This window comes from Doryrhamphus excisus, linkage group LG10, assembly GCF_037039965.1.
Source record: "Doryrhamphus excisus strain RoL-2023G ecotype Guam linkage group LG10, RoL_Dexc_Guam_v1.1, whole genome shotgun sequence".
NCBI lineage: Eukaryota > Metazoa > Chordata > Actinopteri > Syngnathiformes > Syngnathidae > Doryrhamphus > Doryrhamphus excisus.
In genome coordinates, this window is record NC_136366.1 from 4,195,222 (window position 1) to 4,217,795 (window position 22,574).

The following is a 22,574-nucleotide window of genomic DNA, read 5'->3' on the forward strand; positions in this document are numbered from 1 at the left end:
ATAAATAAAAAAATACATAATTTCTATAAATGTATATTTCTATTCCTACATTTAATTCATGAACAATATATATAACAATTAATAAAACATTAAATAATCAATTCAAATATGAATTAAAATGAAACCTTTTTCAAAAGAATGTAATAACATTGTATTGTATTGTATATTTCCATAAAACGGCATCATCCTGTGTATACATTTTTATGTCCAGGCTGCATAGATGGATTAATACGTTGATATGAATTATGATCACATGGTGTCCCTAATGAAATGTCCTGGGAGTTTTAGTTTGATGTGATGTGATCAGTCCTCATCTCCTAATGTTGTCTGCTGCTTTGACCTACAGACCCACATAGGCCATGTGTGTGTGTGTGTGTGTGTGTGCGTGCGTGCGTGTGTGTGTGTGGGCGTGCGTGTGTGTGTGTGTGCGGGTCCTCCCTCCCTTTATATAACACGTACCTGAGCAAAGGCACACTTGTTGCAGACATGTCAGTGACGGAGATATGACTTGTTGCTGGTCTTTAAGGTCTTCCACGCGTTGCCTTCTGAGGACGCTGAAGATCTGACACGGAGGAACTTTGTTCTTCTCCCCTTCCATCTTCCGTAGGTACCCTCTCATTTCATTGTCGCCGTTGTGGTGGAGATGCTGAGGGTATTTCTGATTAAAAGTCCACGCACGTCGACAAACAGAGGAAGGAAAAGAAATCATCCGTGTAATTACACTTTGTGTGAGTGTGCATGGTGTGTTGCATTATGACATGACCTCAGTGATACGCGGTGATGGCTTATCTCGTATAGCGGATGAAAATGATGTCTGCCAACATCTTTAGCGCTGAGGCAAAAAAATATCAAGACATACCATGGCTGAAATGGAGTGTGAAGTGTGGAAGTGGTTCTTTGTCCTCCTTCTATACTGCATCTGAAAAGTGTTGTTAACTCAAGAATAAGTCGACTAGAAAGGCTAGCTAGCTAGTCAGCTTCCTTGCCTGCAAAGTGTGATGTTGGCAAAGAATAATAGGTGTGTAAAGGTAACTATAGGGGTGTTATTTCATGTCTACAGGGCTCTAATCATGTTAAAAGCTGTATTTTGAAAGTAATAAACAGGTTTTCTACCCCGCCTCTCGCCTGAAGACAGCTGGGATAGGCTCCAGCAAATACGAAAACAGCAATTTATGTTTTTATTCATGTTCCAGGCATCTCCTAAGATATCACCACTGTGACTCACTGTCGCCCACTCGGAGGAACGAGCAGTTATTGTAAGTCAAAACTGAAGATGGACTGTATATTTCTTTAAAAAAATACATATATTATGTCAGGGGTGGCCAAACGTGGGAAGGGCCACATCCTGAAAAATGAAACTTATTTTCCGTAATATTTTGACTTTATTCCGGTTTTTATAATTTCTTAGGCTACGTAACTTATTTTTTCTTGAATATTTTAACTCCCTGCTTCTGAAATTACATGATTTTCTTTTTTCATAATATTACAATGTTACTGTTGAAAATATTTCTCATTGGATTACAACTTTTTTTTTTAAATATTTTGACTTTATCATTGTAAAATGATTTTTTTACTGTTGTTTTTTAATTTTCCAATTATTTCAACTTTTATTTTTGTATTATTTCCTCCTTATTATGACCTTATTCACATAATATTTTGACTTTATACTTCTAACATAACCAACTTTTTCCGCTAACTTTTTCTGCGACCTAATTTTTCAAAAATGAAAAATGTATTAGTTGTTTTTTTTCATATTAAATATTACGGCTATTGTTAAATAAAAACTTTTTTCTCTTAATGTTTAGCTTTTATTCATGTAAAATAATAGATTTTCCATGTGATATCGCATATCATGTACTACTGTATTGATGATGAACGTGGGGAAGGCCACATCCTGAAAAATGAAACGTGACTTCATTTCCGTAATATTTTGACTTTATTCCGGTTTTATAATTTCTTAGGCTACATAACTTATTTTTTCTTGAATATTTTATTTTTATATTTTATTATTATATTTTGATATTATATAGTTTTTTTCTTCATAATATTAAAATGATATTCTCGAAAATATTTCTCCTTGGATTACAACTTTTTTTTATATTTTGACTTTATCATTTTAAAATGATTTTTTGCTGTTGTTTTTTAATTATTTAAACTTTTATTTTTGTATTTTTTCTCCTTATTATGACATTATTTCCATAATATTTTGACTTTATATTTCTAACATAACCAACTTTTTCCGCTAACTTTTTCTGCTACCTAATTTTTCAAAAATTTTAAATTTTTTAGTTGTTTTTTTATATTACCTATTACGGCTATTGTTAGATTAAAACTTTTTTTCTCTTAATATTTAGATTTTATTCTTGTAAAAATAATTGATTTTCCATTTTCCATATACTATATTGATGATAAACAGGGAGATTGTGCGCGCCAAGCAGAGAGTGAGGAAGAGGAGGATGACGAGCGGCGCGCGCCACACCTTCAGCTCGTGCGGAGACCACCATCAGAACTGCACGCAGCCCCACGCGTGGACCTCCACCCGTTCGGCACCGGACGTGTACCGTCCCGAGGAGCTACACGCTCCCGCCTCGGCGACCCCGACGGTGAGTCCAACTTTTCGGTTACGTTTCTGTGGCCTGCCCTCGTGCGTCTATGCTGCGGAACTCCATGGAGAATTTTGGGTCTTTAACACTCGCCTCCCTTCTGACGCTTTCATTTAGCCAGAAGCAAAGGGGAAAGCGCATGAAAATGACGAGAACACGCCAGTCTTTCAATCGGCTCATAAATAACTCCCAAAACATTACATTTAAATGTTTTTTTCCAACACTATGTTATGATTCTTTATTGTCAGGAAAGACGCGCCCATATTGTTATTGGCACGTGAAATTGATCACATTCAACTTCAATGACCGACTTCCTTCATTAGGGAATGTGTTCTAATAAATATATTATTTAAAAAAACATGTTACATATTTGATATTTGCAGTTTTTCTTCTGTGTTTGTTGCGATAGGGGAAAGTGAAAGTTGCAATAAATGGTTGAGCTTTTCCTGCTTTGTGTATTTCGGTGTTGAATTAACAAATATAATAAGACTTACAATTAATTTTGTCAAAATGGCACACGGAATTATGCGAGATAGGTTTTATTCAACCACAACAAAGTACACCTGTATTCCTGTATGTAGTCACAAGCATCCATAAGCTAGCTATTAGCATCCAAAGGCTAACAGTAACATTGCCAGCTAGTCACTAGCATTCATAGACTAGCTATTAGTGTTCAAAGGCTAAATTAGCATTCCCAATTAGTCACTAGCATCGATAGGCTATCTATTAGCATACAAAGGCAAACATTAACGTTACAAGCTAGTCACTAGCATCCATAGACTAGCTATTAGCATCCAAAGGCTAAATTAGCATTCCCAGCTAGTCACTAGCATCCACAGGCTAGATATTGGCAACCATAGGCGAACATTAGCATTCCCAGCTAGTCACAAGCATCCATAGGCTAGCTATTAGCATACAAAGGCAAATATTAATGTTACAAGCTAGTCACTAGCATCCATAGACTAGCTATTAGCATCCAAAGGCTAAATTTTCGTTCCCAGCTAGTCACTAGCATCCACAGGCTAGATATTGGCAACCATAGGCGAACATTAGATTTCCCAGCTAGTCACACACATCCATAGGCTAGCTATTAGGATCCAAAGGCTAACAGTAACGTTACCAGCTAGTCACTAGCATCCATAGACTAGCAATTAGCAACCATAAGCGAACTTTAGCATTCCCAGCTAGTCACAAGCATCCATAGGCTAGCTTATAAGCATCCAAAGGCTAACAGTAACATTACCAGCTAGTCACTAGCATTCATAGACTCGCTATTAGCATCCAAAGGCTAACAGTAACATTACCAGCTAGTCACTAGCATCCATAGACTAGCTATTAGCATCCATCATCAGCAATAGGACATAGGTAAGTTTCAGCCAAATATCACTTCTCAACAAAAAAGGTAGAAAAGAAAAAAATGAAGCATAACTTTGACTTTGACACAAATGTAGCCACATATGCTCAACAAAAATATAAACACAACACTTTTGTTTTTGCTCCCATTTTTCATGAGATGGACTTAGAGATCTAATATTCATCCCAGATACACAATATTATCATTTCTTTCTGTCTAAATATGTGATAGTGAGCACTTCTGCTTTGCTGAGATAATCCATCCCACCTCACTGGTGTGCCACATCAAGATGCTGATCTGACATCATGATTAGTGCACAGGTTTACCTTATACTGGCCACAATAAAAGGCCACTCTGAAATGTGCGGTTTAGTCTCACAGCAAAATGCCACAGATGTCACAAACATTGAGGGAGCGTGTAATCGGCATACTGACAGCAGGAATGTCAACCAGATCTGTAGCTCGTGCATCGGATGTTCATTTCTCCACCATGATGGACGAAGAACACAGGTACATTTTATGGATGCCATTTTGAATGCATACTGAGGCCCATTGTTGTGCCATACATCCACGGACATCACCTCATGTTTCAGGAAGATAATGCACGGCCCCATGTAGAGTGGATCACATTGATATCCAGCAACTTTGCACAGCCCTTGAAGAGGAGTGAACCAACATTCCACAGGCCCCAATTGACAATCTCATCAACTCTATGTGTTAGCACCTAGAGGCTAACAATTTGCATTCCCAGCTTGTCCATCCAAAGGCTAGCTGTTAACATCATTGGCTGACAATTACTATTCCCAGCAAGTTACTAGCATCCACAGGCTAGCTCTTACTGTTCCTACTTAGCCACTAGCATCCAAAAGTGGGGCATGTTATGTTAGCATTCCCAGCTAGTCACTAGCATCCACAGGCTATATGTTAGCATCCAAAGGCTAACATTAGTCTTCCCAGCTAGTCACTAGCATCTGTATGCTAGCTGTTAGCATCAGTAGACAAACATCAGCATTCCCAGCAAGTCACTAGCATCTTCAGGTTGACAAGGAAGGAAATGTTATCATGGTCATCAGTGGATTCAAAACATTAAGAACGGTAAGAGATAGCATAAATTAGCATCGAATTTAACCTTCAGCGGGCCTCACTGAAGGTCGTGTTATCTCGCCGCGTTGATTGAGCGACTGATAGTCGACGTCACTCGTTCCATTCCAGTCGCCGGGGTCGAGGTTTATTGATCGGTGCCGGCATCAAACGCTGACCCGAATCGGTTCTGTTATGTAAGAGGGAGCGTGCACATCAAACATGCACGCTGGTCATGTGGTGCGAGAAGGAGGATGTAGACCAGGGGTCTCAAACTCAATTTGCTCAATTTTTCTTCACAAAATAAGATGAAAAATAAATAAACAAATCAAGAATAAAGAAAATCAACCAATCAGTAATAAATAAATATAATAATAATAATGAAACGGCAAATAATAAAAACTTAAGAAACCACATATAGTTGTTGGCTAGACAAATTATTTTTTTTCAGATTAAAATGAACAAAGCATTATTAGAGCCGTGTAGACATGACAAAACACGACTATAGTCACATTTATACTCTTTTTATTTACAACATATTGCGCAACGGCAGGGTCTTGAGACACATGCTAACTCGCAAACTAGAGAGCTAGCGACCTAAACGGTATCCTTCAAGTTATTTCCTTTAAACTTAAGTAGCCAAAAACTTACCACTTCCACACGGATTGGGAGGATAACTATTAGCAGTTATTTAACCTTTAACATGAACATTAATCAAACGTAATAATTTTTTTCTGGGTACATGATACCAGATAGCCACTCTGTTAGCATCTGTTAGCACTGTTAGCATCAACAGGCTGAATATTAGCATTCCCAGCTAGTCACTAGCATCCATAGGCTATGTGTTAGCATCCAAAGACAAACATTAGTGTTTCCAGCTAGTCACTAGCAACATTGAGGTTGTTGTTAACATCAGCAAGCTGACACTTAGCGTTGCTAGCTCGTCATTAGTATCCGAAGGATGTCTGTTAGCACCAGTAGGCTAACATTAGTGTTCCCAGCTAGTGACTGGCATCTTTAGGCTAACAATTAGCACCTAGAGGCTAGCAATTTACATTCCCAGCTAGTCACTAGCATCCATAGGCTATGTGTTAATACCATACAGCATCCATATCAAACTTGCGCGGGTCACACTAACATTAAACTTTCATATCAAGGCGGGGGCCTCAAACTAGTGTCCTGCGGGCCACACTTGGCCCGCGGGCCGCCTGTTTGAAACCCCTGATGCAGACACGAACACGCTTCACCATGCACACGCAGCTTTAAATTGACGTAATCCAGTAACTAATTCACCATAGTGTAGCTAGCATTAGCACTAGCATGTCCAGGCCCATGGATAGTAGCTAGGATCCTTAATAGTAATAACATTAACAAGAGGCAGCCATCCAGTATCAACTTGAAGGAGCTAGCAGCACCTTAGCAGAACGCTAGCATGTTTGTTTTCTTATTTAAGTTGATTGGCCGGCTTTGTCGGTTGACATCGCGTCATGAAACTGTAAGACATTCCCACAGGATGGGCTCAACGGAATTAAAAAGCAGCCGGCCCGTCTGACCTCCCTCTTCAGTTAGAGATGGCGTCCACATGGCGACAGCACACGCGGGAACCGATATAGGTTAATTAAAACGTGTCACGAATGAAACGCTGCAGAGATATGGTCTCTCAGAAGGAATTAAGGCTGCTCGTGGGTGATTAGTCTGGAATATTAATGTGATTATATGAAGCTTCATTTCCATTCAAGACAGCACAAAGTCACAGCAAGTTTCCACCAATCACGCCTTTGTATTCGCCACTATTAGACACACCCCCATAGCGTCATTTGGCTTCCACATTTAGGACTTAAGCACAATTCTCCATTTATCCTCCAGGCGGTGATGGCGCCTGTAGCCCACCACCCATTCCCCACGGTGGACGTCCCCGACCACGCCCACTACACCATCGGCTCGGTCATCCTCGCCATCGGTGTCACAGGAACGGTGGGCAACTTCCTGGTCATCTACGCCTTCAGCAGGTGAGTGCACGACCGAATATGGTCATGGAATGTGCCGAGATTTTGGTATTCTTGGACCCTCAGTACACTAAAATAATCATTTTAGTATTTAATAATCAACAGTTAGCATGCAATACCCAGCACGTTAGAGCTAATTGTGTAAATATTCACCAAAATGTCCAAAAATTCCACTATACTAATCTTAGCATGCTAGTGCTAACTTGCTACCACCTGACATGATAGCATTAAGTGTCATTAAGTATAGGTTTCTACTAATGAAAACAGCTACAATGCTACTATGCTAATGTTAACATGTTAACAATGATAACATGCAATAGTTAGCATGCAATACCCAGCACGTTACAGCTAATTGTGTATATAATATTCACCAAAATGTCCAAAAATGCTACGATACTAATCTTAGCATGCTAGTGCTAACTTGCTAAACCCAGCATGATATCGCTAGGTTTCTGCCAATGTTAGCACGAACAAAAATGGTTAAAAATGGATATGCTAATGTTAGCATACTAGCAATGCAAACATGCTAATTGATAGCATGCTAACAATACTAACATGCTACAGTTAGTATGCAATACCCAGCACGTTAGAACTAATTGTGTATATAATATTCACCAAAATGTCCAAAAATGCTACTATACTAATCTTAGCATGCTAGTGCTAACTTGCTACCACCTGACATGATAGCATTAAGTGTCATTAAGTATAGGTTTCTACTAATGAAAACAGCTACAATACTACTATGCTAATGTTAGCATGTTAACAATCAGCATGATAAACCAAGCATGATATAGCTAGGTTTCTGCCGATGTTAGCATGAACAAAAATGGTTAAAAATGGATATGCTAATGTTAGCATGCTAGCAATGCGAACATGCTAATTGATAGCATGCTAACAATACTAACATGCTACAGTTAGAATGCAATACCCAGCACGTTAGAACTAATTGTGTATATAATATTCACCAAAATGTCCAAAAATGCTACTATACTAATCTTAGCATGCTAGTGCTAACTTGCTACCACCTGACATGATAGCATTAAGTGTCATTAAGTATAAGTTTCTACTCATGAAAACAGCTACAATGCTACTATGCTAATGTTAGCATATTAACCAAGCATGATATAGCTAGGTTTCTGCCAATGTTAGCACGAACGAAAATGGTTAAAAATAGATATGCTAATGTTAGCATGCTAGCAATGCGAACATGCTAATTGATAGCATGCTAATATTTAATATGAGAGCACAAAGTTAGATTTTATAAAAATGGCACTCAAGTACATGAGTGCACACTCGCCGCCATCATTAGTCGCCATCTTGGCTAGGTAGCGTAAAAAAAACACAGGAAGTCAGTGCACACTTATCAAAGTGTACTGACACCACCGGAGGGACAGTCAAAGAGTCAAAGCTGAAAGGAAGAGAGCCAATCAGCAAGCTGGCAGCAGCAAAGCATGATGGTTAACGGGAAACTGTGAAGCTCCTCCTCCCCGCTGCTGATCATGTGACTTCCTGGCTTGGATGCACCTAAGCTCCGCCTTCCTGTGTCATCCAGCTCAGCTGACATATTCCCAGAATCCTCTGAAGATATCTTATTGATTGCAGCACTTGGGTGAAGCAATCTCCTGATTGCGTCTGTGTGTGTGTGTGTGTGTGTGTGTGTGTGTGTAGGAGCCGCAGCCTGCGAACGCCAGCCAACATGTTTATCATCAACTTGGCCATCACGGACCTGCTCATGTGTGTCACACAGTCGCCCATCTTCTTCACCAGCAGCATGCACAAGAGGTGGATCTTTGGGGAGAAAGGTACACACACGCCGACTGACTGACCCTGGGGGCCTTTTGGGGGGGGGCATGGCTTGGCTTTTCCTGGGCTGCAGCTTCTTCTACAGTACAATTCATCAAGAAAAAAAGGCAAAATATTAAGCAAAAAAAAAAGCACAACTGTAACATGCTTTCATAGTAGTAGTAGTAATAGGCTATAGTTATAATAATAATAATAACACGAGGGTAGCTGTCTTTGGGCGAGCGGCGGGGTACACCCTGGACTGGTGGCCAGCCAATCACAGGGCACATATAGACAAACAACCATTCACACTCACATTCATACCTATGGACAATTTGGAGTCGCTAATTAACCTAGCATGTTTTTGGAATGTGGGAGGAAACCGGAGTACCCGGAGAAAACCCACACATGCACGGGGAGAACATGCAAACTCCACACAGAGATTCCCGAGGGTGGAATTGAACCCTGGTCTCCTAGCTGTGAGGTCTGCACGCTAACCACTAGACCGCCGTGCTGCCCTAATAACAATAATAATAATAATAATAATAATATACTTGGGCAGCACGGCGGTCGAGTGTACCGGGTACATTTATACATATACATATTTTATACATATTTCAGACATAGTTGCTGGTGGTGATTAATCATGATTAATAAGCTACAAATTCATGATTAATCGGATTAAAATTTGACAGCCATCATTTGACAGTTTTATTTTAGCAACGTTTAAGACCACAGGCAGCACCTTGTGTTGATTGACACTGGCCACTTTATTAGGTACACCTGTCAAAGCAAGACATAATAACAAAGTTTTCCCAACTTTTCCTTGTGTGTGTGTGTGTATTAGCGTGCGAGCTGTACGCCTTCTGTGGCGCTCTATTTGGCATCTGCTCCATGATCACGCTAACCGTGATCGCCATCGACCGCTATTTCGTCATCACGCGCCCTCTCTCCTCCATCGGGGTGTTGTCACGGAAGCGGGCGCTGGTCATCCTGGCGGCGGCGTGGATGTATTCGCTGGGGTGGAGCCTGCCGCCGTTCTTCGGCTGGAGTGAGGACACACACACACAAACACACACACACACACATGCATCTTTGAGTTTGTTGAAGGAGTGTGTTTGTGGTCGCCAGGCGCATACGTTCCAGAGGGCTTGCTGACTTCCTGTACGTGGGACTACATGACCTTCACGCCGTCAGTGCGAGCCTACACCATGCTGCTCTTCATCTTTGTCTTCTTCCTGCCGCTCCTCATCATCATCTGCTGCTACATCTTCATCTTCCGTGCCATCCGCACCACCAACAAGTCAGTCTGTGTGTGTGTGTGTGTGTGTGTGTGTGTGTGCTTTTCCAGTGATACATTTTGTACAGATAGATAGCCTCATTAATATTCATATTAATAGACATCAACATTAAAGGATGGCAGGGGCATAAAGATACATAGACATTATCAGTGATCACTTTGATATTGAATACATTTTGTACGTCACATATATGGAAATAATAAAGGATAATATTAAAAGATACATAAATATTAAAGGATGATAGTATTAAAGATACCTGCTCATAAATAATTAAGGATGGAGGCATCAACACTACAAAAAAGTTAAAGGATTAAGATCCCTTTGATATACTTTGTACATTAAAGATACATAAATATTAAAGGATGATAGTATTAAAGATACCTGCCTATAAATAATTAAGGATGGGGGCATTACAGACACATACAAATTTAAGGATTAGGATCACTTTGATATATTCTATACATTAAAAGATACATAAATATTAAAGGATAATATTAAAGATACCTGCTCATAAATAATTAAGGATACATCAAAGATACATAAATATTCAAGGTTGAGGTCATGAAGATACACATTAAAAGATGGGGACCATTTGGATACACATAGTACATTAAAGATGAAAGATGCAGATATTAAAGGATGGGGCATTAAAGATACATAAAATTAAAAGACGGGTGCACCATGATACATTTTGTACATTAAAGATACATAAATGTTAAAGGATGGGGGCCACTTTGATACATTTTGTACATGAGTGATACATAAATATTCAAGGATGAGGTCATGAAGATACACATTAAAAGATGGGGAATATTTGGATACACATAGTACATTAAAGATGAAAGCTGCAGATATTAAAGGATGGGGGCATTAAAGATACATAAAATTAAAAGACGGGTGCACCATGATACATTTTGTACATTAAAGATACATAAATGCCAAAGGATGGGGGCCACTTTGATACATTTTGTACATTAGAGATACATAAATATTCAAGGATGAGGGCATAAAGATACACATTAAAAGATGGGGACCATTTGGATACACATGGTAGATTAAAGATGAAAGATGCAGATATTAAAGGATGGGGGCATTAAAGATACATAAAATTAAAAGACGGGTGCACCATGATACATTTTGTACATTAAAGATACATAAATGCTAAAGGATGGAGGCCACTTTGATACATTTTGTACATGAGTGATACATAAATATTCAAGGATGAGGTCATGAAGATACACATTAAAAGATGGGGAACATTTGGATACACATAGTACATTAAAGATGAAAGATGCAGATATTAAAGGATGGGGGCATTAAAGATACATAAAATTAAAAGACGGGTGCACCATGATACATTTTGTACATTAAAGATACATAAATGCTAAAGGATGGAGGCCACTTTGATACATTTTGTACATTAGAGATACATAAATATTCAAGGATGAGGGCATAAAGATAGACATTAAAAGATGGGGACCATTTGGATACACATGGTAGATTAAAGATGAAAGATGCAGATATTAAAGGATGGGGACATTAAAGATACATAAAATTAAAAGACGGGTGCACCATGATACATTTTGTACATTAAAGATACATAAATGCTAAAGGATGGGGGCCACTTTGATACATTTTGTACATGAGTGATACATAAATATTCAAGGATGAGGTCATGAAGGTACACATTAAAAGATGGGGAACATTTGGATACACATAGTACATTAAAGATGAAAGATGCAGATATTAAAGGATGGGGGCATTAAAGGTACATAAAATTAAAAGACGGGTGCACCATGATACATTTTGTACATTAAAGATACATAAATGCCAAAGGATGGGGGCCACTTTGATACATTTTGTACATCAGAGATACATAAATATTCAAGGATGAGGGCATGAAGATACACATTAAAAGATGGGGACCATTGGGATACATGTGGTACATTAAAGATGAAAGATGAAAAATTAAAGGATGGGGGCACGTGTGTGTGTTTCAGGGCTGTGGGAAAAGTGAACGGCAGCGTGCACTCTCACACGGCCACGCGAGACTCTGCAAAGACTTTCCACCGCCTGCAGAACGAGTGGAAGATGGCGAAAATCGCACTGATCGTTATTCTGCTCTACGTGGTCTCGTGGTCACCGTACTCGACCGTTGCCCTTACTGCCTTCGCCGGGTAAAGCGTGGGCGGGCGTGTGTGGGGATGGCGTACCGGAATAAACGTGTGGGGTACATTGTGGTGAATCTCTGTGTCGTCGCTGGTGTGCAGGTACGCTGATATGTTGACACCCTACATGAACTCTGTGCCCGCCGTCATCGCCAAGGCCTCCGCCATCCACAACCCCATCATCTATGCCATCACGCATCCCAAGTACAGGTAGCGCTCATCCATGCTGACGTATGTAGAAATCCTCCCCCTGAGGACTCTAAGTGGATTTTGAATAGAGGATAAGGGAATCTTAAAGAATGTATGCCTGTATGCCTACAAGTAAGTGGGTCTTATTACAGCGCAGCTGCAAAAAAAGCACCCTTCCTTTCCCTGCCCGGTCTTTTATACACTCGGGGCTGGAGTCCTGGACCAATCAGCTTTCGCCACTGCCCTAGCTTGAACCGCTTTCATGGCGTTTGCTTTTATCTTTAGCTAGCAAAATTGAGCAAATACCTTCACGTACTCAGGCCATCTGCATGTTAAGCTCGGCTGACCTGAATGCTAACTACACTCTAGCGCAGGGGTCTCAAACTCAATTTACCTGGGGGCCACTGGAGCTAGGGTCTGGGCAAGGCTGGGCCGCATCAGAAACAAAAAAACGCATTTATTAAAAACTGAAAAATTAATAAACTTTGCTTTGGTTTTGATTTTCTACAAGAAAAGCTCTGATAAAACATTCCACTGATCTCAAATATCTTAATTTTTATTTTTCTGCACAAAATAAGATGAAAAATAAATAAACAAATCAAGAATAAAGAAAATCAATCAATCAGTAATAAATAAATATAATAATAATAATAATATGCCAAATAATAAAAACTTAAGAAACCACATATAGTTGGTAGGTAGACAAATAATTTTTTTCAAATTAAAATAAACAAAGCATTATTAGAGCCCTGTAGACATGACAAAACACGACTATAGTCACATTTATACTTTTTTTTATTTACAACATATTGCGCAACTGCACGGTCTTGTGACACATGCTAACTCGCAAACTAGAGAGCTAGCGACCTAAACGGTAGCCTTCAAGTTATTTCCTTTAAACTTAAATAGCCAAAAACTTACCACTTCCACACGGATAGGGAGGATAACTATTAACAGTTATTTAACCTTCAACATGAACATTAATCAAAACGTAATATTTTTTTTACAGCATGCAGTATACAGCATCCATATCAAACTAACATTAAACTTTCATATCAAGGCGGGGGCCTCAAACTAGTGTCCTGCGGGCCACATTTGGCCCGCGGGCCGCGTGTTTGAGATCCCTGCTCTAGCGGATCAGACACGCTAATACGCACTCATGCTAAGTGCAAGTCACCTAGATTGTTACGGGATGAAAGTGCTGGAACGCATCATCGTGATGATTAAACCTGCCAATCACAGCTGTCCTTCCTCAGGGTGGCGTTGGCTAAGTACATCCCGTGTCTCGGTGTCCTGCTGTGTGTGCGTACTCGCGACTTGCGCTCGGCCAGCAGCAGCTTCATGTCCACGCGGCGCTCCACCGTCACCAGCCAGACGTCCGACATCAGTGCGCAGTTCCGCCGTCACAGCAAAGGTCGCCTCTCGTCCGCCTCTGACAGTGAATCGGTGAGCTGGGTGTGAACTTCTAAACTAAAATGCGTTTAGGCTTTTATTCTGAAATCCTCCTTGTGTTCTGGGCTGACAGGGGCTGACGGACACCGAGGCTGACCTGTCCAGTCTGGGCTCCCGGCCCGCCAGCCGCCAAGTGTCCTGTGAGATCAGCAGAGACACGGCGGACTTCCCCGAATTCAAACCTTCCTCCAGCTTCAAGAGCAAGATGAAGAGTCACGACTCGGGAATCTTTGAGAAGGTCTTTGAGAAGATGTTCTTCATTAGTTTGCCAACAAACATTCAAACACTCATCATCAACATTGTTGCTTTTGTCCTCCTCCAGACGTCCTTTGACACGGACATCTCTACCATCGGAGTCAGCGAACGCGGCATCGTTCCCAATGTGAGTGCCGAGACTTCAGACGTACGTCGTTTTTCTTCTAAACCTTCAAACATCTCCTCTCTTGCAGAACACTGACTCGGCAGAAGGTCACGCCGCCAGAAGCGCGCTCGCTCGCATCCCGAGCATCGTCATCACCTCCGAATCTAGCCCCTTCCTTCCTGTTGGCCGAAGCGGTTCGCGTTCCATCCGTGCCAAGGCCACCTACAGCAGCACGGGGGCGGGGTCTGGTTAAAGCCCCACCCCTTTCCTTATTAGCATGTGACCTAATCATGTCCACTCAGAATGTATAGACTTTGAAGCGAAGGCTGGTGTCTCAAATGGAATACTTGTGTCAGTACACTTCAATAAGTGCACTGTGTACACTTAGTTCCTGAGTGTGCAAATTTTGTGTTTTTCTTCGATTCCCTACTTTACAGGTTGATTTAAATTTTGTCCCTTCTATTCCGCTACGTAGCCAAGATGGCGATTATTGAGGGTGTCAAGTGCCCGTAACTGCACACCACCATTTTGAATGTTTTGGTTGCAACGTGCCAGTGCTCAAAAGAAAAGTGTAGGTACAGAAGTTTGCACACTTGTGTACTCACTTAGGGAGTCATCAGTGAAAAAGCACTGTATCAATAATTGCTTAAAAAAACGCCAATCCCCTCCCCTCCGATCAGCTCCGAGACGTGATGTCGTGACTTGATTGTAATGAAGTGTGTTTGGTGTTAAATGTAACACACTGTAGCCACTTATTAGTTAATTATGTGACATAACGTATATAAATATCCATCATCACGGTCCTGAGAGGACGTCCATTCACTACTTTAATTACCTTTGGAGGTAATGACTAGCTCACGCTCACAAGTCTTTCTCTACCAAAAAAAGAAAATGCTATATGATGAATATACACACAAATGAACCCAAACATGTCCTACTTCCTGTCTTTGTGCGCGGATAATCATTTCCACTTTTCTTCTCATGTCCCAAAGCCTGCAAATGCACTTTGTTCAGTGTCCTCCCTGCGTCACGGTAATTCATTTATTTTGTGTAAAATAACTTTTCGCCTGTAGATGTTTTCTTTTGCCTGCTCATTGTGTTGTTTCTTAACTTTCACAACCTTATACAGTGTGACACATTGTGGATGGTATATTCATTATCCTAACTATTTCTATGTTGTGTCCTTGTTGTTGCTTTTTTTTTTTTTATAAATAAATATGTGCTATTTACCATCACAAACATTGTCATTTGTTCTCAGTTTATAATATAGGCAACTCTTATGTTGAGGTATAATTTAACAAGATTATTTTGTGTATTAATGCTCTCTGGGGATGAAGTGTGACGTGTATGTTACTGTCTCTTTAAAAAAAAAAAACGCTCCCTAATCACGAGCCGCAGCTAATCGGGCCACGCCCCTTTCCCCGCCAAACCGGCGACCACCCGAGCAGGAACCCCGGAAGTTCGACCACTAACAACCTGTACCCCACAGGTGTTGGCGTTTGCACTAATGGCAGCTGATGACTTCCAGGTACTTTGAGACTTTTAAACGTTCTGTTTTTTGCCCTTCTGGTGCCTAATCCCCTTAGCTTCATCATTATTATCTTCACCGGCCAGCTGTAGTTTACATGGACTCAGCACACACACACACACACTCGGCGTGTGTTAGTGACGTATTTCCGGCACAAGTCACTTGTTATTGTTGTGTAATTAACTTTTGAATTGACTTACGTTTTTTGTTGTGTTTACGACATGAGTGTTGGATTCTGTACGCGAAGCGACCTCGTTGGGCGGAGCTGTGTGGGCGGGGATGGCAGCTGGCGCTGAGGGTAAAACGAACACACATGACTACACTGCAGCTCGGCATCATTACCATATCAGCCTCTCACAGTGGGGAACAGACCTCCCCCAAGGCCTAACTAAGCCTTAAAGAGATTTGTCTTTTATTTCCAGGGGACATTAAACAAACACACACGTCACTGGCGAATGTTAAGTGTGACTATATAACATTACTATAACTTTATTGTTCGGAGTGCTTAGTTTGAGTGCTTAGTTTGAACTTTTCAAATGTGATGCGACTCTATGAAGCGGCAAAAGACCTAATTGTATTGGTGTCATGGAGTCTTGTAACTATTTTTATATTTAATGTCATTTACTAGCGTGACCTTTTAAGAGCGAAGATGCCGCATTGTACAATACCATCATCCGCAGCAATGTGATCTTTTTAGGAAATATCTCACTTCCAGCAGGCCCTTCACATCCCAGGGATATCGCTCATCCAGACCACAGTGGGAGCATTCCTGTCTCTAAACTTAGACGCTGATAGTGACATGTCACACACATGGACGCCGACTTAAATATCCAGCACGGAGAATATAAATGTCACAATAAAAAGAAAGGCAAATAAATATGGTAAGCGAACATGTTTTGATTTGTGAGGCATGTTGACAACTCAGCTTTTTTTTGTATGTGTGTGTGTGTGTGTGTGTGTGTGTCCGTGACCACCTGTTGTTATCGCCTGCCAAAATAAAAGCCCATTAAAATGCTCGTTGTCGCGCCGGCCAAAGTGTTTTCCAGAAGGGACATTTACCCTCGTTAACAGATCACGTGACAATGGCACGACAGAGTTTGCTCACATTTTTGGCATTAACTTCCATGTTGGGGTTTCTACTGAAATGTATCTGTGGCGTCATGTTGAACGCGGCAAATCTTAAAACCGAAGACGTAGTTGTAAGTTTTTATAAACCCGAACGCCCGATCCCAACAACGTGTGTATACGTCACAAAAGCAACAACTATTTCAGGGGACCTACTATGCTCATTTTTGGGCCTTTTGTATTGAGCTGTGGACTCCTATAGAGCAGCTATACACAGTAACCAGCACACAAAGCTATTTAGATCTTCCGGAATCGGCACCTATTCTAGATGTATTTTTTTTTTCTCGATTTTGTGAAAACAGTCTGTTTTAATTTATCTACCCATGACACTCTTCCGGGCACGCCCACTCCGCTGTGATTGGTCACAGTCCCAAGTGGTTAAAAGGACTCCGAGTGTTGTGGAGCTAGCTGCGAAGCTAACTTTATAGGAGTTGATAAAGGATAATAAACGGTAATGTATCTTTTTAAAATACAGCCATATGTGTCGGATCCCCAATCTGATCCGGAAGTAGAGAATGGACAGTACCAAGTTTCTCAAGAAAAGAGGTTACTTTAGTACGTTTCTCAATGGTAAGTAGCTTTAGCATTTTAGCATGTTATCTACAGCATGTGTAAAATGTGATGTGTTTTGCGGGTCTGCAAAAAAAACAGGTAGAGCCACAAATGAATTTAAAAAATTTTTTTTCCTCATAATATGGTGTTACTCGGCAGCACGGCGGTCGAGTGGTTAGCGCGCAGACCTCACAGCTAGGAGACCAGGGTTCAATTCCACCCTTCTGCCATCTCTGTGTGGAGTTTGCATGTTCTCCCCGTGCATGCGTGGGTTTTCTCCGGGTACTCCGGTTTCCTCCCACATTCCAAAAACATGCTAGGTTAATTAGCGACTCCAAATTGTCCATAGGTATGAATGTGAGTGTGAATGGTTGTTTGTCTATATGTACTCTCATAAAATGTCCACTTCTTTTCCTTATATTACTGCAGAGTTTTCAATTTTTGCCATCGCAGTGTTTAAAAATAGTTATATTTTTAAAATGTGGCACGGGCCAATAAAAAACCAGCTCACCCGGGCCACACTTTGGACACCCCCTGGTTTACACAATTAGACAGGATGTGGCAAACAGCGCTCTTGTTTTGAACGTTACAGACGAGCTGGGCGCAAGAATAAAAGTACCTGTGCAACATCAACGAGCATCGTAAAAAACTTGCTTATGTTAACAAGCGGTAAAACACAACACGATGTAAACACACGCTAGTATGCTCCGCTGGAGTAAGCTAGCACGGCTAGCGCCCATTCACGCTCTGTAAGAGAGGGGATTTAGGTTTTTAGGCTAACTCCCTGGTGTTTTAGGCCGCTGTTTGACATGTTTAGTTGGTGAGGGGGGCGGATTAGTGTTTAGTGATGACATTCCGCCAAAGTTGCGCTCGGAAATATGTCGCGCGAGATCTGTATTTATTGGAGCCGCCCTGACAGCGGCGTGATTCAGTGAGGGAATCAAACTGTTGACCTCTCTCCAATGGGCCATGTGACCTTTCTGCTTTCTGTGTTTGATCACCTCTGAGATAATGAGACGTATCCGGGCCACGCCCCTCACTGGGTCAGAGGGACACCCTGGTTGGGGGGGGGGTTCATGTGGGTCTATATTAGCGTTGGTGAATCACGGCGAGCGAGCGCCATACCGGGTGTCTCCTTTCATGCCATATAAGTCCACCCCCCCCTCTTTTTTTTGTCACCCCCCCTTCCTCCCGACCCCCCCACAATGCCACCCCGCTATCTGCGGCTATTCTTAGCCTTTCACTCTTAGCTCGTCCGAGCAGGCAAGTCCTCCTCGTGTTCCTCTCGCCTTTTTGTCTTCATCTGTTTTCTGGCATCACTTCAGGTTCTGCAGGTCTGTCTTTTGGGATGGGTTCTGACCTTTTCTGTGTTTGTATCTTCTTCTCAGAGGCTCCCGGTCGCCGGCCCTCCCTAGCATCCCGCCACCGCGGCCGTTCTGTAGTCGATCACTGAGCCAAACGCCGTGGTCCACCTTCAGAGGAAAACATCTTGGGCTTCAAGGATGAGCACGTACACGGTGTCACTGCCCGGGCCCGGACCTTGGGGGTTCCGGCTGCAGGGCGGGAAGGACTTCAACATGCCGCTGACCATCTCCAGGGTAAGATGATCAACAGGTTCTTCTTGTGCTGTTTGGAGGAGCTCGGTGGCTTCTTCATGTGTGGCGTCCCAATGAAAGGAGTGTGTAGCAATGAGTTAACGTTGATGTCCACCCTTCACTTGGGATCTTCTCATAAGTTCTTCTTAAGTGGGTTTCATGTTCAATCCAACATGGAAACGCATGAGCTTCCTCTTTCATTCACTTTCTTTGACTGGACATTGTCCTCAGGCCTAAAGTGCATGTGAAGTCTATTTGGGGGCAGGGGGTGGGGGAGTGGGCAACTCAACCGGGCCCAGTCGGTCCTGCTGGGGGCGTGGCAGCTGTCAGTGTTTTTATGGGCGGGGCGAAAGTGGAGCCGCGGGACCTAAAAGTGGAAACGGTGTCGGTTTCACGTCGTCTCCGAATAGACTACTGCTGTGTGTCAGGATGCTCCGTCCATCTGACAAACCTTCTATCCGATGCTTGTCCTCGCTGGGGTCACGCTGTCTGCTCAGGTGGAGTACATACAAGTGGAATACATGCAGGTGGAGTACATACAAGTAGAATACATGCAGGTGGAGTACATGCAGGCTGAGTACAGGCAGACGGAGTACATACAAGTAGAATACATGCAGGTGAAGTCCATACAGGTGGAATACATACAAATGGAGTACGTACAGGCAGAATACATGCAGGTGGAGTACATGCAGGTGGAGTACATACAGGTGGAATACATGCAATTGGAGTACATACAAGTGGAGTGCATACAGGTACAGTACATACAGGTGAAATACATGCAGTTGGAGTATATACATGTGAAATACGTGCAGGTGGACTACATATATGTGGAATACATGCAGTTGGAGTATATACAGTTGGACAGGTGTAGTTGATACAACTGTACTGTTTCTAGTGTTGTATGAGTCGAGCACATGAAGGTGTAGTACATGCAGGTGGAGTAAAGGTGTTGTATATACAGGTGTTTTATCTAGAGGTGGAGTAAAGGTGTTGTATCTAGAGGTGGAGTAAAGATGTTGTATCTACAGGTGGAGTAAAGGTGTTGTATCTACAGGTGGAGTAAAGATGTTGTATATACAGGTGTTGTATCTACCGGTGGAGTAAAGATGTATTTACAGGTGGAGTAAAGGTGTTGTATCTACAGGTGGAGTAAAGGTTTTGTATATACAGGTGTTGTATGTACAGGTGGAGTAACGGTGTCGTGTATATACAGGTGTTGTATGTACAGGTGGAGTAAAGGTGTTGTGTATATACAGGTGTTGTATCTACAGGGGGAGTAAAGGTGTTGTATATACAGGTGTTGTATATACAGGGGGAGTAAAGGTGTTGTATCTACAGGGGGAGTAAAGGTGTTGTATATACAGGTGTTGTACTATCTAACGGTGGAGTAAAGGTGTTGTATATACAAGTGTTGTATCTACAGGTGGAGTAAATGTGTTGTATATACAGGTGGAGTAAAGGTGTTGTATATACAGGTGTTGTATGTACAGGTGGAGTAAAGGTGTTGTGTATATACAGGTGTTGTATCTACAGGTGGAGTAAAGGTGTTGTATATACAGGTGTTGTATCTACAGGTGGAGTAAAGGTGTTGTATATACAGGTGTTGTATCTACAGGTGGAGTAAAGGTGTTGTATATACAGGTGTAGTATCTACAGGTGGAGTAAAGGTGTTGTATATACAGGTGTTGTATCTACAGGTGGAGTAAAGGTGTTGTATATACAGGTGTTGTATCTACAGGTGGAGTAAAGGTGTTGTATATACAGGTGTTGTATCTACAGGTGGAGTAAAGGTGTTGTATATACAGGTGTTGTATCTACAGGTGGAGTAAAGGTGTTGTATATACAGGTGTTGTATCTACAGGTGGAGTAAAGGTGTTGTATATACAGGTGTTGTATCTACAGGTGGAGTAAAGGTGTTGTATATACAGGTGTAGTATCTACAGGTGGAGTAAAGGCGTTGTATATACAGGTGTTGTATCTACAGGTGGAGTAAAGGTGTTGTATATACAGGTCTTGTATCTACAGGTGGAGTAAAGGTGTTGTATATACAGGTGTTGTATCTACAGGTGGAGTAAAGGTGTTGTATATACAGGTGTTGTATCTACAGGTCTTGGATAAGCGGATGGATGGATGGATGGATGGATGGATGGATGGATGGATGGATGGGTATCTACAGTTGGAGTAAAAGTGTTGTCTATACAGGTGTAGTGATGTTTGAGGCGGACGAGACAGATGAGGAGAAGAGTGCTTTGTTTTTTTTGGGGGGGAGGCCTGTCATATGTGACCTTTGACCCGTCATGACACGGCAGCGAAAAGCTGCATGATGGGAAGATGAGAATCAAGTTGACGAGCTGAAAGTGTGTCAGAGTAGGATTGTGAAGATGACGAGGGGCGACAGCTGCCGATGAAAGCGTGGATCCCAGCTTTAGCTGTAGCAACCGTGACATCATCACTCACACCGCCATCTTGGAAGTCCCAGCTGCTTGCATGGGTCTTCACATGTCACCACGTTACACATTCATCATATGGACACCACTTTGTACTGTACTGTGTACTGCAAGTATTAATGCTCAGTTCATAGTCCAGCTTTGTTGGCCTGGTCCTTCCGACATGAGGCCACAATAAAGGTGATGAGTGATGGATGCCAACTTCCCATCATCCCCTCCGCCCGGGGGCCAGTGGTGTATTGTTTCCTCAGCTTCGGCCACAGCAGGATTATCCTGCAGACCAGACAGAATGATTTGACATGGATGAAGATTAGCCTCTAACAAGTTCTACTCAACATGTAATAAGCTACACTGGAGGGCGCTATTATTATTACCGCTATTATTATTACCGCTATTATTATTACCGCTATTATTATTACCATCTCTATTGTTGGTGCTTGTAGTGGCATGTGGTTGTGTTACGTAGAAGTACAGCAGCTCAGCAGTTATCATTGTGATTGTTTTCAATAAATAACATCTGGATGCAGGACTGCCATCTATTTGTGGCTGTATTGGGGAGGCCAGTAGCAAAGGCAACATCACTTATTAGTTCGCTTTTTGAGCTTTGTTAGGTCAGTGCGCCAACGAAAAGGAAAGCCATCGCCATGGAAGGGAAAATTATCATAAGAAGCTCTTATTTGGTAATGCTAATGGTAATGCTAATGGTTTAATTTCATTTGAACATGCATCAGATTACAATTGAATGCATCACATAATCAGTTCACAGTTCCGCATGTCCAAAAGGAGTAGGAAGAAGCAAAGCTGATTAAATCCTACCCCTCCATCTGGTACTTTTACAATCAGTAACTGTTACATTTGTTCACTTCCTGCTTTCCTAATATAGTTTTTTAAATTTTTTTTTATTTAATTTAATTTTTTTGTCACGTACTGAAGTACAAGATGATATGACCATCCAATGACATAATGGGTACCATATTAACTGTCAATATACTGATATATATAGTACAAAATACCTAAAAAATACAAGAAATA

At 41.6% G+C, this 22,574-nt stretch overlaps 2 protein-coding genes across 5 annotated transcripts in view; both read left to right on the forward strand.

Annotated features, from left to right (window-relative positions):
* The first annotated feature begins 491 nt into the window (after nucleotides 1-491).
* LOC131104598 (melanopsin-A-like) lies at nucleotides 492-15,528 on the forward strand. 2 transcript variants are annotated; one of them, XM_078793864.1, is made up of 12 exons: nucleotides 492-603; nucleotides 2,417-2,603; nucleotides 6,903-7,045; nucleotides 8,711-8,844; nucleotides 9,672-9,875; nucleotides 9,956-10,127; nucleotides 12,126-12,302; nucleotides 12,396-12,503; nucleotides 13,739-13,928; nucleotides 14,008-14,172; nucleotides 14,257-14,316; nucleotides 14,384-15,528. In XM_078793864.1, exons 2-12 carry the CDS (start codon nucleotides 2,457-2,459, stop codon nucleotides 14,546-14,548), a joined length of 1,665 nt encoding a protein of 554 aa, XP_078649990.1. In that variant the 5' UTR covers nucleotides 492-603; nucleotides 2,417-2,456; the 3' UTR covers nucleotides 14,549-15,528. The 2 variants fall into 2 exon arrangements, with proteins under 2 accessions (XP_078649990.1, XP_078649989.1); XM_078793863.1 differs by lacking the exon at nucleotides 492-603 and having other exon boundaries at nucleotides 2,403-2,603.
* A 163-nt stretch (nucleotides 15,529-15,691) lies between these two features.
* The window catches only part of LOC131119916 (LIM domain-binding protein 3), a 31,843-nt gene continuing 24,960 nt past the window's right edge, over nucleotides 15,692-22,574 (forward strand). For all 3 annotated transcript variants that reach the window (XM_078793865.1, XM_058064786.2, XM_078793866.1), the window contains exons 1-2: nucleotides 15,692-15,823; nucleotides 18,889-19,098. In XM_078793865.1, coding sequence (XP_078649991.1) covers nucleotides 19,003-19,098 — 96 coding nt within the window. In that variant the 5' untranslated portion in view covers nucleotides 15,692-15,823; nucleotides 18,889-19,002. The remainder of the gene's footprint in view (nucleotides 15,824-18,888; nucleotides 19,099-22,574) is intronic.

Coding starts and splice junctions, on each gene's coding strand:
- LOC131104598 (XM_078793863.1), top strand. CDS start 2,406: ATGATAAACAGGGAGATTGTGCGCGCCAAGCAGAGAGTGAGGAAGAGG. Junction 2,604..6,902: donor CCGCCTCGGCGACCCCGACG/GTGAGTCCAACT, acceptor TTTATCCTCCAG/GCGGTGATGGCGCCTGTAGC. Junction 14,317..14,383: donor AACGCGGCATCGTTCCCAAT/GTGAGTGCCGAG, acceptor CCTCTCTTGCAG/AACACTGACTCGGCAGAAGG.